Below are 17971 nucleotides of genomic sequence, written 5' to 3' on the forward strand. Positions count from 1 at the left end.
CACATAGGGAATAAACATGTGTATAGCAAAACATGTATTACTGCTATCCTTTTTTGTGAGGAATACCTCATTTACTTCAAGAATTTCAGGGGTGCCAACATTTACGGCCATGACTGTGTATGTATGTATATATAATGTGTGTGTATATAAATAAAAAAATAAATAAAAAATAAATATATATATGCCCATTACCTTACTGCTCCCTGCTGAAGACCTCAATCAGACTCAGGAGAGGAGCCCTCCTTGCAACGGTGAGCAGCCTGATGAAGCGGCTGGCCAGGTCAGGAATGCCCGTGCTGCATTCCCAGCGCTTGCTTCTGCCTATGTGCTCTTAAGTGTGCGGCTGCACTGAGATTTCGGACTCCTGCTGCCAGGCCGGCAAGAGTCTGAACTCTATGCGCTGGGACATGTAGGGAGACCTCTAGTGGTCGTTTTTTAAAAGTAAAAAGAAGATAGAAACAACTTTCTAATTACATGTGATTAACAAAAATGTATTGTTAGAATACATTGATTAACAAAATATAAAAAAATATTTTGGTGACGGGTACTCTTTAATGCAGTTGTCTCCAGTTCTCTGTTTTGAAAATATGCCTCCTTCCCATGTAAACAAACACCCGCAGTACCTTTTGGCTTTATTATAAAACATAGTAACATTTGCTGTTTGTATTTGCCTGTTTCTTCTCAGATGCTGAACTGTAGTTGACTTTTTTTGCATTTTGGTACATTACAGCCTTAAGTTCAATGTTTTGTTAATCTGAATTTTATGTGATAGGTCAGAACACAATATTCGAAGTTGAAGTGAAATGAAAAAAAATATATAAATCTTGTTAAGAAATAAACAGAAAAGTGGCATGTGTGTATGTATTCACCCCCTTTGTTAGAAAGCCCATAAAAAGCTCTGGGGCAACCAATTACCTTCAGAAGTCACATTAGTAAAATGATGTCCACCTGTGTGCAATCTAAGTGTCACATGATCATTATATGTACACACCTTTTTTGAAAGGCCCCAGAGGCTGCAACACCTAAGAGGCATCAGTAACCAAATACTGCCATGAAGGACACTCCAAACACGTAAGGGACAATGTTGTTGAGAAGTACAAGTCAGGGTTAGGTTATTAAAAAAAAAAAAAAAAAAAAAAAAAAATTCCAAATCTTTGACCACCAGGAGCACCATCAAATCTATCATAACCAAATGGAAAGAACATAGCGCAACAGCAAACCTGACGAGACGGCCGCCCACCATAACTCATGGACTGGGCAAGGAGGGCATTAATCAGAGAGGCCACACAGACCTAAGGTAACCCTGGAGGAGCTGCAGAGTTCCACAGCAGAGACTGGAGTATCTGTACATAGAACGACAATAAGCCGTACGCTCCATAGAGTTGGGCTTTTATGGCAGAGTGGCCAGAAGAAAGCCATTACTTTCAGCTAAATACAAAAATAGGCACGTTGTGAGTTTGCAAAAAAGCATGTGGGAGACTCCCAAAATGTATGGAGGAAGGTGCTCTGGTCTGATGAGACAAAAATTTTACTTTTCGACCATCAAAGAAAATGCGATGTCTGGCGCAAACCCAACACATCGTATCAGCCAAAGAGCACCATCCCCACAGTGAAACATGGTGGTGTCAGCATCATGCTGTTGGGATGTTTTTCAGCAGCCGCGACTGGGAAACTGGTCAGAGTTGCGTGAAAGATGGATGGTGCTAAATACAGGGATATTCTTGAGCTAAACCTGTACCACTCTGCATGCATGATTTGAGGCTAGGACAGAGGTTCACCTTCCAACAGGACAATGACCCCAAACACACTGCTAAAGCAACACTTGAGTGGTTTAAGGGGAAACATGTAAATGTGTTTTGAATGGCCTAGTCCAGTGGTTCTTAACCTTGTTGTAGGTACTGAACCCCACCAGTTTCATATGCGCATTCACCGAACCCCTCTTAATTGGAAAAATAAAATGGGATTTTTTTCAAATTCAAAACATAGGAGGTATATATTTATACATAGGTGCACAAAATGAACAAAACCATTAAGAACAAAGAACAAAACCATGAAAACATGATTTTCACACAAAAACAAAAACATAATGAATGTTTACTGCAAATCAGTGTGACTTCTGCTGTTGTCTTTCAAAGACCAGTTCAGAAATGCACGGCTTTACCTTGGCAAGTGCCACTCTCATGTCATTTTTTGCAACAATGGCAGTGTTCCCCCACATTAGGCAGGCAGTGTCTCCTCCCCCCCCCCACATTAGGCAGGCAGTGTTCCCCCCCCCCCACATTAGGCTGGAAGTATGTTTCCCCCCCCCCCCCCCAAAAAAAAAAAAAAAATTAGGTGCAATATAGTCCGCACCATTAGGCTGGCAGTATGTTCCCCCACATTATCTGTAATATAGTCCCCCCCCCCCCCCCCCCACACACACACACACATGTTGACAGTATAGTTCCCCCCCAGACATACAGCCTCCAGCCATACAGTATGGCTGGAGGCTGTATGCCTGTGTACTGCCCCACTTCAGTGTTCCGACCACCGCTCCTCGGGTCCGGCCATAGCAGGACGAGAGTATCACTGGTCGGAACACCGAAGCTGACGTGCCGCTGGTAAACACTCACCAACTGCAGCGCGCGTCCTTTCTTGATTCTTCTCCGCTGCTCCGTTGCCATGGGCGCACGCATGGGACGTGAGTTCCCGGTGGTCCCCGCGTTTTTAAAGTAAACGCGGGGCCGTAGGGACTTAAGAGGCGTCCCTGTTTTCCGAAAGCATCTTTTGGAACACAGGGATGTGATGAGGCAAAAACACCCGACTGGCCTCCCCCGCCGAGACTGACTCGTCGAACCCCTGGGGTTCTACTTCTACCCCATATGAAAATGTTTAGTTGGGGGCTACACCAGCCTGTTAGTGCAATAAATTTTTTTTTTTACACTAACATACTGGTGTTGCCCCATACTTTTCATTTTCACAAGAGGTAAAAGGAGAAAAAGACCCCCTAACACAATTTCTCCTGAGTACGGAAATACCCCATATGTGGACGTAAAATGCTCTGTGGACTAACTACATGGCTCAGGAGTGAGAGTGCACCATGTACATTTGAGGCCTAAATTGGTGATTTGCACAGGAGTGGCTGATCGTTACAGTGGCTCTGACATGAACTCAAAAAAAAAAAAACACCCACATGTGACCCCATTTTGGAAACTACACCCCTCACGGAATGTAACAACGGGTGCAGTGAGCATTTACGTCCCACAGGTGTCTGACAGATTTTTTTGAGCAGTCGTCCATAAAAATGAAAAATGTAACTTTTCATTTGCACAGCCCACTGTTCCAAAGATCTGTCAAATGCCAGCAGGGTGTAAATGCTCACCCCACTGTGAGGGGTGTAGTTTTCAAAATAGTATGCCATGTGTTTTTATTTTTTTTATTTACTGTTCTGGCATCATGAGGGCTTCCTAAATGTGACATGCCACCAAAAACCATTTCAGCAAAATTCACACTCCAAAATCCCATTGTTGCTCCTTCCCTTCTGAGCCCTCTAGTGCACCCGCAGAACACTTTACATCCACATATGAGGTACTTCCTTACTCGAGAGAAATGGGGTTACAAATTTTGTGGGGTGTATTCTCCTATTACTCCTTGTGAAAATGAAAAGTTTGGGGTAACACCTGCATTTTTAGTGTTAAAAATCTAATTTTTCATTTTCACGTCCCACTAACGAAAGTTCGTCAATCACCTGTGGGGTGTTAAGGCTCACTGGACCCCTTGTTACGTGCCTTGAGGGGGCGTAGTTTCCTAAATAGTATGACATTTTTTTTTTTTGCCTTCCTGGCACCATAGGGGCTTCCTAAATGTGACATGCCCCCCAAAAACCATTTCAGCAATATTCATTCTCCAAAATCCCATTGTCACTCCCTCCCTTCTGAGACCTCTACTCCGCCCGCCGAACACTTGACATACACATATGAGGTATTTCCTTACTCGAGAGAAATTGGGTTACAAATTTTTAGAGGATTTTTCTCCTTTTACCCCTTGTAAAAATTCAAAAACTGGGTCTACAAGAACATGGGAGTGTATAAAATGAAGATTTTGAATTTTCTCCTTCACTTTGCTGCTATTCCTGTTCTACACCTAAAGGGTTAACAAACTTTCTGAATGTCCTTTTGAATACTTTGAAGGGTGCAGTTTTTATAGTGGGGTATTTCTTATATGAAAGCCCTTTAAATCCACTTAAAAAACGCACTGGTCCCTGAAAAATTCCGATTTTGAAAATTTTGTGAAAAATTGGAAAATTGCTGCTGAACTTTGAAGCCCTCTGGTGTCTTCCAAAAGTAAAAACTTGTCAACTTTGATGAAAATATAAAGTAGACATAATGTATATGTGAATCAATATATAATTTATTTGGAATGTCTATTTTCCTTACAAGCAGAGAGCTTCAAAGTTAGAAAAATGCAAAAATGTACAATTTTTTCCAAAAAATTTTTTCACCAAGAAATGATGCAAGTATCGACAAAAATTTACCACTAACATATAAAGTAGAATGTCACGAAAAAAACTATCTTGGAATCAGAATGAAAAGTAAAAGCATCCTAGAGTTATTAAAGGGGTAGTCCAGTGGTGAAAAACGTATCCCCTATCCTAAGGATAGGGGATAAGTGTGAGATCGCGGGGGGTCTGACCGCTGGGGCCCCCTGCAATCTCCCTGTACGGGGGCCAGGCTCTCCGGCCAGATAGCGGGTGTCGACCACCGCACAAAGCGGCGGTTGACACGCCCCCTCAATACATCTATATGGCAGAGCCAGAGATTGCCGTAGGCAGCGCTCCGGCTCTGCCTTAGTGTTGTATTGAGGGAGCGTGTCGGCCGCCGCTTCGTGTCGACATGACTCCTTACCGCGAGCTGTCGGGGCCCCATACAGGAGATTGCGGGGGCCCCCAGCGGTCGGACCCCCCGCGATCTGCAACTTATCCCATATCCTTGGGATAGGGGATAAGTTGTTCACCACTGGATATCTCCTTTTAATGCTTAAAGTGGTCAGAATTGCAAAAATGCTCCCGTCCTTAGGGTTATAATGGGCTCCGTCCCCAAGGGGTTAAATGATCGAAATCCTCAAACAATCCATGTTAATTCCAGCTTGTGAGGCACCACAATACGAAAAAAGTCAAGGGGTGAATACTTTTTCAAGGCACAGTGTGCTGCGATAGCATACTTTGGTCTGCAGACCTGTTTTTTTTCTTGGCTTTAGAGCTGTATATGCAGAGTGGTTGTTGGTTGGAAAGTGGTGGCTAGTTGGAAAAGTTGGTTAAAAATTTTATCTTTTTTGACATGCAAAAAAAAGTTCAGGCCCACATGCTTGTGCCGCAGGACGTGGGACTACTCTAAAGTAAATAAGCCCATATTCCAATGACCACTTTGTTTTGCGGCGCATAAAAATTTTGTTTGTCGGCCTTGCATCTCACTGTGTAATAGGGGATGTGTGGCCAGCGACCGTATAAAATAAAGGGCTGCACAAATATCCAGTAATTGTGCCCCCCTCTCCCTTTGCAGGATAGTGGATCCTTGTAATATCCTTTGTTAACAAGCACCCTTCCAAAAGATCCTTCCCAATTCTCAACTGCTTCCAATTTTACTGTGGTATTGAACTTATGAGCCACAGTCATGGGCTAACCTGCAGCCGGACATAGTTTCCATGTAAAGTGACATGCCACTAATCCACACAGATCTCAAATACTCGAAAAATGTGCACTATAGTTTGGCATGAACTACAGCGGGCATTCCAATTTAAAATAGTGGGCAGCTTATTAAACTGGTGGTTTATACTTATTTGCATGCATCAATGTATTCAAGGGTAAGAAAGGGGTGAAAACATTATGCTTTATTCACACTAACCCTTTCTTTGTCTCATGGATAGCATATGCACCCGAAGGAGGTTCTAAAAATAAGACAATATATCCCACCCAAATTAACAAATGTACAATTTATCCCACCTATATAAACAAATATACAGCCACATCACTTAAAATAAAGTAAGCTAACAAAATTGTTCCATCAAGGGGTTAAATATTGTCTTAAAAGAAGCTAGATAAGGAGTTAACTATGTTGTTTTTTTCAAACAGTTTGTCTGTTGTGATTTGCAGTTTGTTGTTTCTTAAGGTAACAGTTGTGAGTAATAGAAGAATGTCCACAGGAAGTAAGAAACCTGCCAAGGGGGCATTTAATGTGCAGCGTTCCTAATATTGTCTCCAGCCGAGGCTCCAAACAGCAGTCCTATAGTGAAGGCTTAAAATAATAGGCATGCGTTATATGAGGAGCTGTCACCGTACGTGATTAACAGATTTGTGGGGAAAGTATACCAAAGGGGAAAAGAGAAACTTGCCGTGTGTTGAAGCAGAGAGAGGGGGAAGGCTGCTTCTTGGGTTTGCCTGATTTAAGGGAGGATGGTATTCTTATGCTAATCCATCCCTTGGATAAGGAGCAGTGTAGCCCCCTGCACACAATGGAAGTGGAGCCAGGATGTCTGGCCTGTAGTCGAGCTCGCCTTAAAAAGCATGTCAGACAGGGCGCCTGAGGCTGCCTTTGGGGGCAGGAGCTCAAGGAAGAGGAGGGTCCTTGCTGCTTTAGTGTGCTGGCACTAGGCCAGGAGGAAAGGCTGCAGATGTTAATTCAAGAAATTCGGTACCCTGGATCACTTTCTTCTGTGTGTAACCCTTTCCATGAAGAGACTATTCTCATTCATGTTAAAGCAGAAGCACTTTCAAATTCAGAAAGCTGCTCCGATTATACACAATTGCTTTTCTTCCCAGGGTTTGGAATAGCGAAAACAAGAAGTCAACATCTTGCTGCCTGCCAATCTGTAGTAGCAGGAAAGGAGCACAGATTCCTTCCAGGATTGTAAATACAAGGGGTTATTTACTTTGGGAGAACGGAAGGATCTTTGGTTTTATTTTTCTCTCTAATATTTTGGAATGTGGTTCTGCACATGACTTAAGACTTAACGGTTTCACTGCTGGCACAGGAGAAGTGTATGGCCTTGGTTATACTGTATTGTGTTTTTTTTTTTTTTTTTTTTTTTGTGGTGGGGGAATGTTTTACGATTATCCAGATGATTTTACAGGGTAGTATTTTTTATTTTTTATGGTCTTTGCCTCTGGTTAACCAGAAATCGGCAGCCAGTCCATGTGGCATTTGTGACGATTTTAGGATTTTCTATACAAAACCTTCTGCTTGATAACTGACTGGCTTGACAGAGTTGTTAAGATGGGAATGCTTGAAAATAGTTGATCTGAGTTTGATGGCCCATGCTATAAAGGAATATTCGGGAGGATCATTTTTAAAACACTTAGACTGCCACCCTGGACACTTATCATAAAAAAAAAAAAAAAAAACCTTTGCTCACTTGCTGCTGATCCCCAGTTGTCGGTGCTTCCTCTTCTCAACTTGCCACACATGGGTAAACTTGCACAGCTAATCGGTGGCCACAGTGGTGACCCACCTCTGCCATAGATTGGTAGAGTAGGCCTTTTTGCTTGTAGGGACAGAAGAGGAAGTGTTAACCGCAGCAACTAGCACTAACATGGCATTGGTGGCAAGTGCAGGGTTTTGTTAGACTGCCACCATATGCTTTATTAAATGAGTGCAAGGGGAGACACACACAGACCGATATGCATCATTGTCTTTAGACTTTTTTTTTTTTGTCTAGAAAAGGTCGCAGAAAAGGCACAAGCAGGGTTTATTTGCTTTTTTTGCGCCTTTTGGTTTACACATTTCTGCTGATTTTGAGTTGCAATCCACTGATTTTGACAATACACATGATATGGAAGCTAAGCCAGCCTAGACTTAGCTTAGCTTTATATGAAGAGTAACATTTCAGAAAATGTGACCTGCAAAAAATGTATCATGCTTTGTGACCATTTTAATAAATGTGTGCTCCTACACATTACCAGCACACAAAAAAGGTGTAGAGAAATGCTTCACTTACACCTACAATGATAAATGCTTCACTTACACCTACAATGATAAATGCTTCACTTACACCTACAATGATAAATGCCCCCCCATTGTGCCTTGCATATATCTAGCGCTAAGGACTATAAAATACCTTCTTGCTTGCTCTCCGGTTCCTGTCTGAGCTCGGCTTCCAATATCATGCCCTGTTTCCACATCTCGATTCTGTGCTGTGCATATTGCTGCATTCAGATGTGAAGACAGGGCTCGGCCTCCAGCTGCCTTTCAGTCAAGAAGAGAGGGGCTGAGGAGGCTTTCCAGCCATTAGCACTTCACAGGCTTGTTAATACTGCTTTGACACAGGTCACCAGAGACACCCTACATAATAGGACAGACGGATATAAAAAAGCAGAAAATGAATTGGCTTACCTTTTATAAGCTTTTCATTTACATGACATCTTGGCCCAGATCTGATGACTGCCTCTTTGATATTCAGACACCATACATGAAGATTTCTATATTTTATTTGAGAAAACCTTCCATTGCCCCAAATATATTTTTCCTAGACAATTAATAAAGTAAATGCTACAAAGTGTTTGTTTTCAAAAAGGCCTCTGAAAAATATCAACAAACTGGTTGCTATGGGCAACTGGTCAACTTTCATGTGCACAGGTTTTGATAAATCTATCCCATTGTGTGTAATTTATCAGGTGTTCTAGGAGTGTGATGGACTTATGCTTTCTTTCAGGGTACCTTCAAATGTCCACATTTTGCTGCAGGTTTTCTGCTGACAATTTTCCTATCCATTGACTTTAAGCCAGCAGCAAAGTATTGTCATGAACATAGATTAAAGGAAATGTTCAGCAGAAAATGACTTCTTGCTTAACCCCTTAAGGACCGGAGGTTTTTCCGTTTTTGCATTTTCGTTTTTGTGCTCCTTGCCTTTAAAAAATCATAACTCTTTCAAATTTACACCTAAAAATCCATATGATGGCTTATTTTTTGCGCCACCAATTCTACTTTGTAATGACGTCAGTCATTTTGCCCAAAAATCTATGGTGAAGCGGGAAAAAAAATCATTGTGCGACAAAATTGAAAAAAAAAACGCTGTTTTGTAACTTTTGGGGGCTTCCGTTTCTATGTAGTACATTTTTCGGTAAAAATGACACCTGATATGTATTCTGTAGGTCCATACGATTAAAATGATACCCTACTTATATAGGTTTGATTTTGTCGGACTTCTGGAAAAAATCATAACTACATGCAGGAAAATTAATACGTTTAAAATTGTCATCTTCTGACCCCTATAACTTTTTATTTTTTCCGTGTATGGGGCGGTATGAGGGCTAATTTTTTGCGCCGTGATCTGAAGTTTTTAACGGTACCATTTTTGCATTGATAGGACTTATTGATCACTTTTTATTCATTTTTAAATTATATAAAAAGTGACCAAAAATGCACTATTTTGGACTTTGGAATTTTTTTGCGCGCACGCCATTGACCGAGCGGTTTAATTAATGATATATTTTTTATAATTCGGACATTTCCGCACGCGGTGATACCACATATGTTTTTATTTTTATTTACACTGTTTTTTTTTTTTATTGGAAAAGGGGGGTGATTCAAACTTTTAATAGGGGAGGAGTTAAATGATCTTTATTCACTTTTTTTTTTTTCACTTTTTTTTTGCAGTGTTATAGGTCCCATAGGGACCTATAACACTGCACACACTGATCTTCTATGTTGATCACTGGTTTCTCATAAGAAACCAGTGAACAACGATTCTGCCGCATGACTGCTCATGCCTGGATCTCAGGCACTGAGCAGTCATTCGGCGATCGGACAGCGAGGAGGCAGGAAGGGGCCCTCCCGCTGTCCTGTCAGCTGTTCGGGATGCCGCGATTAGCCGCGGCTATCCCGAACAGCCCGACTGAGCTAGCCGGGAACTTTCACTTTCACTTTTAGCCGCGCGGCTCAGCTTTGAGCGCGCGGCTAAAGGGTTAATAGCGCGCGGCGCCGCGATCGGCGCTGCGCGCTATTAGAGGCGGGTCCCGGCTTCACTATGACGCCGGGCCCGCCATGATATGACGCGGGGTTACTGTGTAACCCCGCGTTATATCAGAAGAGCAGGACCAAGGACGTACCGGTACGTCCTTGGTCCTTAAGGGGTTAAGGGTGTGTTCACATCATGATTATGGGATACGGCTGACCCATGCCGTATCCCATTAATTTAAATGAGCCGAGTCAGATAGTGATTCCGGTCGGCTCATTTTTGAACTGTATTAATTTTATTGCAGGGCTAAAAACCCTGGCAGATCATGGTTTTTGGTCTGCTAACTAAACTGGATATGGTACAAAAATTAGCCGACTGGAGTCACTATCTGACTCGGCTCATTTACTGTATTTTTCGCTCCATAAGACGCACCTAGGTTTTAGAGGAGGAGAACAAGAAAAAAAAATATTATAGGCGTTATAGGTCAGAAGCACATGTCAGGTGGGGCATTATAGGTCAGGAGCACATGTCGGGGGGGGGGGGGGGCTTATAGGTCAGGAGCACATGTCGGGGGGGGGGGGGGCTTATAGGTCAGGAGCACATGTCGGGGGTGGGGGGGCCTTATAGGTCAGGAGCACATGTCGGGGGGGGCCTTATAGGTCAGGAGCACATGTCGGGGGGGCCTTATAGGTCAGGAGCACATGTTCCCCCACATTAGGTTGGCAGTATAGCTCCCCCACATTAGGTTGGCAGTATAGCTCCCCCACATTAGGTTGGCAGTATAGCTCCCCCACATTAGGTTGGCAGTATAGCTCCCCCCACATTAGGTTGGCAGTATAGCTCCCCCACATTAGGTTGTCAGTATAGCTCCCCCACATTAGGTTGGCAGTATAGCTCCCCCACATTAGGTTGGCAGTATAGCTCCCCCACATTAGGTTGGCAGTATAGATCCCTCCCCCACATTAGGTTGGCAGTATAGATCCCTCCCCCACATTAGGTTGGCAGTATAGATCCCTCCCCCACATTAGGTTGGCAGTATAGATCCCTCCCCCACATTAGGTTGGCAGTATAGATTCCCTCCCCCTCATTAGGTTGGCATTATAGTCCCCCCCCCCCCCCCCCCCAATTTGGTTGGCAGTATAGTTCCCAAAAAAAAAATTTTTGGTTGGCAGTATAGTCCCCCCCCCCCCCACCAAAAAAATTTGGCAGTATAGTCCCCCCCCCCCCCCCCCCCCAACAAAAAAATTTGGTTGGCAGTATAGTTCCCCCACATTAGGTTTTGCAGTATAGTTATCCTGCTCATTGCTCCCCCCCCCCCTCCCCCTACTTTTTCTATTTTTCATATTTCCTTACCTGACCGCGCTCGGCATGCTCAGGTAATGCGTCAGGTCTTGTGGGCTGTGTGGATAATATGACAGCCCACAAGACCTCCTGCAGCTCCTCTGCGCGGCGTCTGGGACGTGACTCATTTCCTGCAGCCGCGGACACAGAACGATTCAAGACAGTTTTCTTCACTACACCGGCGTTGCAGGAAATGAGTGATGTCCCTGACGCCACGTAGAGGACCCGGCAGGAGACGTCACTCGTCATATTATCCACACAGCCCCCAAGAGCCGCCGCATTACCTGAGCCTGCTGAGCACGGCCAGGTAAGGAAATATGGAACATGGAAAAAGTTGAAGTGTCCGGGACCGCCACCGGTCACTGTTTTAAAGTGGCTGCAGGCGGGTTTCTAATCTTTAACTTCAACTTTAAAACAGTTGCTCCCCCCTACTGAGCAGCCGGCAGGGGCACCCGTGGGGGATGGGGGGCCCTAGGCAATTACCTGGTTTGCCCTCCCTCCCCCCCCCCCCCCCAACGCTGGCCCATGCCATCCTGCCTACATGCCTCTATGCGCCCCTACACTTGCACACACATTCGCTCCATAAGACGCACAGACATTTCCTTCCCACTTTTGGGGGAGAAAAAGTGGAAAAATGGAGTGAAAAATACGGTAAATGAATGGGGATATGGCAGTGGTCGGTTTTTAAGTTACCACGCCGGATGCGGCAGCCATATCACACAATCGTGATTTGAATGTCGCTTTAATCAAGTTTTTGTGTTAAACATATATTTTTAACTATTTTGGTGATGAGTTTTTTTTAATTTTCCATTTTACTATATGTATTTTTAAAATACTTCTTGCAGTTTTGTCTTAGCCAATAGGCCTAAAACTAAGCTGAGACTTCCTGTACTGTTTGTGACCATAAGGTTGAGGCTGCAAGTGATAAGACACCATAATAATTAGCTAAAGCTCAGACCTCAGGGTTGCCCTGCAAAGGTCACAGAGAATGTCCAGTAACATTTCCAGTGTACATGAATGGGACAGGTCCTGTCCATTGTTGCCAGAGGCTTGCAGTAAAGCAGTGATATGCCATTAAATACAGGCAAGATGGCAGTCCCAATAATAATGTATAAAGAAAAAAATAGTCGGAAAATAAAAAGTAAAAAAAAAAAACATATTTTAGTACTTGGTTTGATTCAATAAAATCTAGGGATACATTCCCTTTTTAAAAAAAGATTGTGTAATCATGTGGCAGCTAACCACTGGGTTTGCAGTGGCAGAGTCTTCAGAAATTCATGTGCGTGCTGACCCTCCTCATCCAAAGATCTGTTCCGCTCTTTATTAAAAGTGCCAAGTACATTGTATGTTGCAGCCTATCTTGCAGCACATGATCTCGCCGTCTTTTTTTCTTGTGTGTAATATGGTTCCCCCCTGTTGTCAGCCTGTCTCCCTTCCCTTGTGGTGATGAATCCTTTTTGTTTCCTAATTACTGAAAAGTCACAGATGTGTGAAAAGTAGGCCACAGGTCGAAGGCTGCGTGCCCCTTAGCCAGTGAAATTGGAAATGACAGGAATCCTTTGCCCCCCCCCCCCCCTCCAAGTAATGTGCCTGTGTGTTACATAGCCGCAGAGCCCCAATTAACGAGGAAAGTTCTTGGGTTCTGATGAACAGACGGATTGAGTTATTTATGGTGGAAGCAGCCACCAACAGTAATTGAGGCACATCCTTGAACAAATACAAATTATTCCATTCAGGAATAGCGCCAGGCTGACAGGGTCGTGCAGGTCAAGCTCACCGAAACAAGAGGCCAATGAAAGCCAAAATTTGCTTTCCATTCATCTTAATACAAATCTCCTTTGTCTGCATTAACTGTTTAGGTGTATAATTTGTGCCACAATTTCTTTGAGGTCTAGCTCCAATTTTAGCTCCAATGATCAAAAGTCTGAATATTATTGTAATTACGTAGAGGACTATGCATCATTTTGTGTTTGCAGCAGAAATGAATTTGTCGGAGCTGGAAAACTTAGCTTAAATAGTATCAGTATAGCATTGACGCTATGATCATGGTGACCTGCTTGTGGGCAGCTTGGTATAGAACAGTAGGGGCTGTACAAATTGTAATACCGGTTTCCAGTATAATGTATATTTGATATATTACATATATTTTGTATTTATTTTATGTATGTGTATTACATATATTTTGTATTTTTTATTTTTTTTTATTTTATGTATGTATATTACATATATTATGTATTTAATATTTTATGTATGTTTGGTTGCCTATGCACTCTTGTTTTGAGATTGTCAGGCTATAAATTATTTTGGATTCATCACACTGTGGAGTCTCTCATAATTTTTATTTATTTTTTTCTATTTTATTTGTACAGGATCACTGTCATTGCAAATAGTTCCTCATCTAAATTTTTTGTGATTTGGTGAAGTGATGCCATTGAAGAACGTGAAAATGGTAGAACATGTAATGGCCGCTTTGGTTGGATTTATCTTATTAGCTGTTCACAGTCAAGGTGAGTTATCAGGTTCCCTGCCGCTCGGATAAATGTAAATTCAAGTGCTTGCATGGTTCTCTGGGACAAATCCATTCTTTACCGGAAGCAAAGCAAAATGGTGCAACATTATTCTAATATATCCCATGTGTGAATTCACCCTCAAGTCTCCTGTATGTAGAACCTGTAATGTATGTGACTGCCATGTGTTGCATTTATAAGGTCTTGTCCATATGAAAACTGTAAAACTCCACCAAGAATATGCAGATATTGATGGTATAAAACTAAAAATATATTTCTGTTGTGGATGCTTTCTTAACCCATAAAAGACAATGGGTTTTTTCATGTTTGCACTTTGTTTTTTCCTCCTCACCTTCTAAAAAGCAGAACACTTTCAATTTTCCACCTACATACTAGGGCTGCACGATATATTGCAAAAGCAATCAAATCACTATTTTTGCTTTTTGCGATATGGCCATACAGCCCCCCGGAAAACATGCGATTATTTGCTCACGCTGGCTCCCGTGGCGGGGGTCGGCCAGAGCAGGTAAAAACTAATTTAAATACTATAACTATAACTCTTAAAAACTTTAACTCTTTGCTCCTACTCTGGACCGGCAAAGGCTGTCCGGGCATGCTGGGAGTAGTATTTCACAACAGCTGGAGGCACCCTGCTAGAAAAACACTGAGCTAAGGGCGCAGGGAGAAAAATAAAAAACCCTTCTGCTCACATGTCCCGGTCCCTTCAGATTCGTCTCCGTGCGCTCCAGAGTTACATCTCTTCTTAGTACAGGGTGTAGGGGCCTTTCCCATTTCAGCCAATCACTGGCCGCAGTGGTGTCACATGTCAAGCAAGTGATTGGCTGATAGGGAAAGGTCTTGTACTGCAGCAATACACTAGGTTTCCCGGGTCCCGCGCAAGATTTGAAATTCGCCTGCTAAACCCAGTGTATTGCTGCAGTAGAAGAATATAAGAATGTGACGGAAGGGGGGAGCATGTGAACTAGGCGGTCGGCATAAAATGGGTTGGTGGATGTGAAATGGAGGCGATTGGACATGAAATTGGGGGGGATTTCACAAATTTTTTTTTTTAATTATATTGCAATATTTAGGCCCAAAATCGCAATCGCACATTTTCCCCATATCGTGCAGCCCTACTACATACCCATATGAGAGCTTGTTTTTTGCGCCACCAATTTTACTTTGCAATACCATAAATCCTTTCATCACAAAATCGACTGCGAAACGAGAAAAAATATATTTGTGGGGCAAGATTGGGGGAAAAAAAAAACTAAACGCCATTTTATAAATTTTGGGGGACTTTTGGTAATTTTTTTTTACGTAAACGCCATTGACTGAAGTTTAATTAACATATTTTATAGTACGTTATTAATTATCTTTTTTTTAACTTGGTTTACACAATTTTATAGTTCCCATAGGGGATTATTACATGCAATCTTCTGATTGCATAAACTGTTCAATGATATGCCATAGCATAGCAATGATCAGTGTTATCGGTGCTCTGCTGCTCCAGCCTGCTGAGGCTGACTGTAGCTTCAGACCAACGATCGGACACCAAGGAGGCAGGTAAGGGCCCTCCCGCCGTCGTCTAAGCTGATCGGGACACCACGGTGGTCCTGATCAGCTCCGCTGAGCTGCCAGGATATCTTTTTTTTCCACTTTAGATGCCACAGTCAACTTTGATTGCGGCATCTAAGGGGTTAATGTCGGGCATCACCGGGAACCAGCCGCTATGACGTGGGTTCAGCTCATAACCACCCCGCTCATTGAAGGGGAGCGGGATGAGGGCATACTGGTACGCCCTTTGTCCTTAAGGTTTTAAGGACAAAGCCTATTTTTACCTTAAGGACCAGAGCATTTTTAGCAAATCTGACTTGTCACCTTATGCATTAAAACTCTGGGATGCTTTTACCTATACTGATTCAGAGATTTTTTTGTGACATATTTTACTTTGTTAGTAATATATTTTTGTTAATACAAAATTTTTCGAACTTTGAAGCTCTCTGCTACAATATCAATGTTTTTTACTTTTTGAAGGCATTAGAAGGCTTCAAAGTTTAACTGCAAAAGTATTCAAAATTACGTTCAGAAAGTTTAACCCTTTAGGTGTTTAGGAATAGCCGCAGGAGGAAAAAATTAAATCTCCATTTTTTACACTAACATTTTCTTGTAGCCTCATTTTATTTTATTTATTTTCATTTTTACAAGGGGTAGGTGAAGAAAAAGCCCCCCCAAAATTTGTAACCCTATTTCTCTCGAGAATACCATATGTGGACGTAAAGTGCTCTGCGGACACACTACAATGTTCAGAAGTGGAGGAGCTAAATTTTGGCTTTTGGAGAAGGAATTTTGCTACAATGGTTTTTGAGGGGCATGTTGCATTTAGGAATCCCTATGGTGCCAGAACAGAAAAAAAATAAAAAAAACAGGGCTCGCTATTTTGGAATCTACACCCCTCAAGGAACACCCTACAGGTGTTTGACACATTTTCGTTAAAGTGGGATGTGAAAATGTTTTTTTTTTTTTTTTTTTTTTTTTCACAAAAATGCTGGTGTTATCCCAATTTTTATTTTCTCAAGGGATAATAGGGGAAAATGCACTCCCAGAATTTGTAAACCCATTTCTTGGGAAATACCTCATATTTGGAAGTGAATGGCTTTGTTGGGGCACCACATGGCTCAGAAGAGAAGGAGCGCCATTGGGCATTTGGAGAGAATTTTGCTAGAATTGAAGTTGGGGGCCATGTGTGTTCACAAAGCTCCCATGGTGGCAGAACAGTGGAACCCCCACATGTGCCATCATTTTTGCAAACTACACCCCTTAAGGAAGGTAACAAGGGGTACAGGGAGTATTTACACCTCACAGGTGTTCGGAACAGTGGGCCGTAAAAATGAGAAGAAAAAGAAAAATCACAAAAATGCTGGTGTTACCCCAATTTTTTCCTTTGTCAAAGGAAAAATTTTGCCCGCCCCAAACTCTATGCTCTCATTCCTCATTCTGGGAATGTTTTGTGTGTGGCCATCCCTAAACTGTTGTCGCAAGTGCTCTCTCCCTCAAGTGGGGAGAGAGCACTGCACATTTAACCCGATAACGACCATGGACGAGTTTAGACGTCCAGTTTGGCGGCCGTTCCCGCAAATGGACGTCTATACTCGTCCATTATTCTCGTGGGTGCTGCCCAGTGCACCCACGAGATCGCAGCAGGGACTCGGCTGTATCACACAGCCGGGACCCTGCTGCACTGCCGAGATCGCGGGGTGCTGTGTGTAATAAGCGGCTGGCCGAGGCATCGCGGGGTGCTGCTGCATACCTGGGCAGCCGGGGGTCCTACAAAGACCCCCAGGTCTGCCCTGGGTATTGCCTGTAGGACGTGCCAGAGGCACGTCCTGATATGCTGCCTGCTAGTGAAAACTGGCAGGCAGCATATACCTGCAATGGTTTGGAATACTAAGTATTCCAAAGCATTAAAAAGTGTAAAAATAAAAAGGTGTAAAAAAAAAAAAAATCAAAAAAAAAAATGCATAATGTGTAGGATCGCATTGGCGGACATCCGCAGCATGTAATATGCTGCGGATGTCCACCATGTGATCCTACACATTATGCAGCAGTCACGGTAATGAGCTCCCTGCTGCGGCTGGGTAGCTTTGTGTGTCCACTCATAGCGGCGGATTTCCCGCCGACAGTCATGAGCGGACACACTGAGCTACCCAGCCGCAGCAGTGATGGCTATATTCGCCATGAGCGGGTGCTTATTCCCACAACATGGCGGATATATCCATCAGGAGCCTTAACTGTCGCAGACAGACGCGTTATACTGCCAGCCTACCAAGGACCAATCAGAGAGGTCCCTGATCCAGCCAATAACTTGTAGGGGTGCAGTATATAAATGGGGTCACTTGTGGGGGTGGGGGTACTGTTCTGCCACGAAAGCCAAATGGTGCTCCTCTCCTTCTGAGTCCTACTACGTGGCCAAGGAACCATATATGGTCTAAGCGAGGGTATTTCCGAACATGGAACAAGCAGCAAAATAAAATACAGGGAGCATTTCTTTCAATATCAGAAGTGATGTACAAAAAATGTCCCACAATTGATGCATTTGTAAAAAAAAAAGCTAGTTTCGATTTTTTAACACTGACTTTGTAATAATTCCTGCCAAAAAACTGGTATTAAAATACTCACTGTACAAAATGGTGTCA

The 17971-nt window shown here is 43.0% G+C and overlaps 1 protein-coding gene across 2 annotated transcripts in view; it reads left to right on the plus strand.

The window, feature by feature from the left end:
* BMPR1A (bone morphogenetic protein receptor type 1A) overlaps positions 1-17971 on the plus strand; it is a 139892-nt gene that overhangs the window by 57469 nt on the left and 64452 nt on the right. For both annotated transcript variants that reach the window (XM_056530807.1, XM_056530806.1), the window contains exon 3: positions 13638-13775. In XM_056530807.1, coding sequence (XP_056386782.1) covers positions 13694-13775 — 82 coding nt within the window. In that variant the 5' untranslated portion in view covers positions 13638-13693. The remainder of the gene's footprint in view (positions 1-13637; positions 13776-17971) is intronic.

Source organism: Hyla sarda, chromosome 7 (genome assembly GCF_029499605.1).
Source record: "Hyla sarda isolate aHylSar1 chromosome 7, aHylSar1.hap1, whole genome shotgun sequence".
Taxonomy (NCBI): domain Eukaryota; kingdom Metazoa; phylum Chordata; class Amphibia; order Anura; family Hylidae; genus Hyla; species Hyla sarda.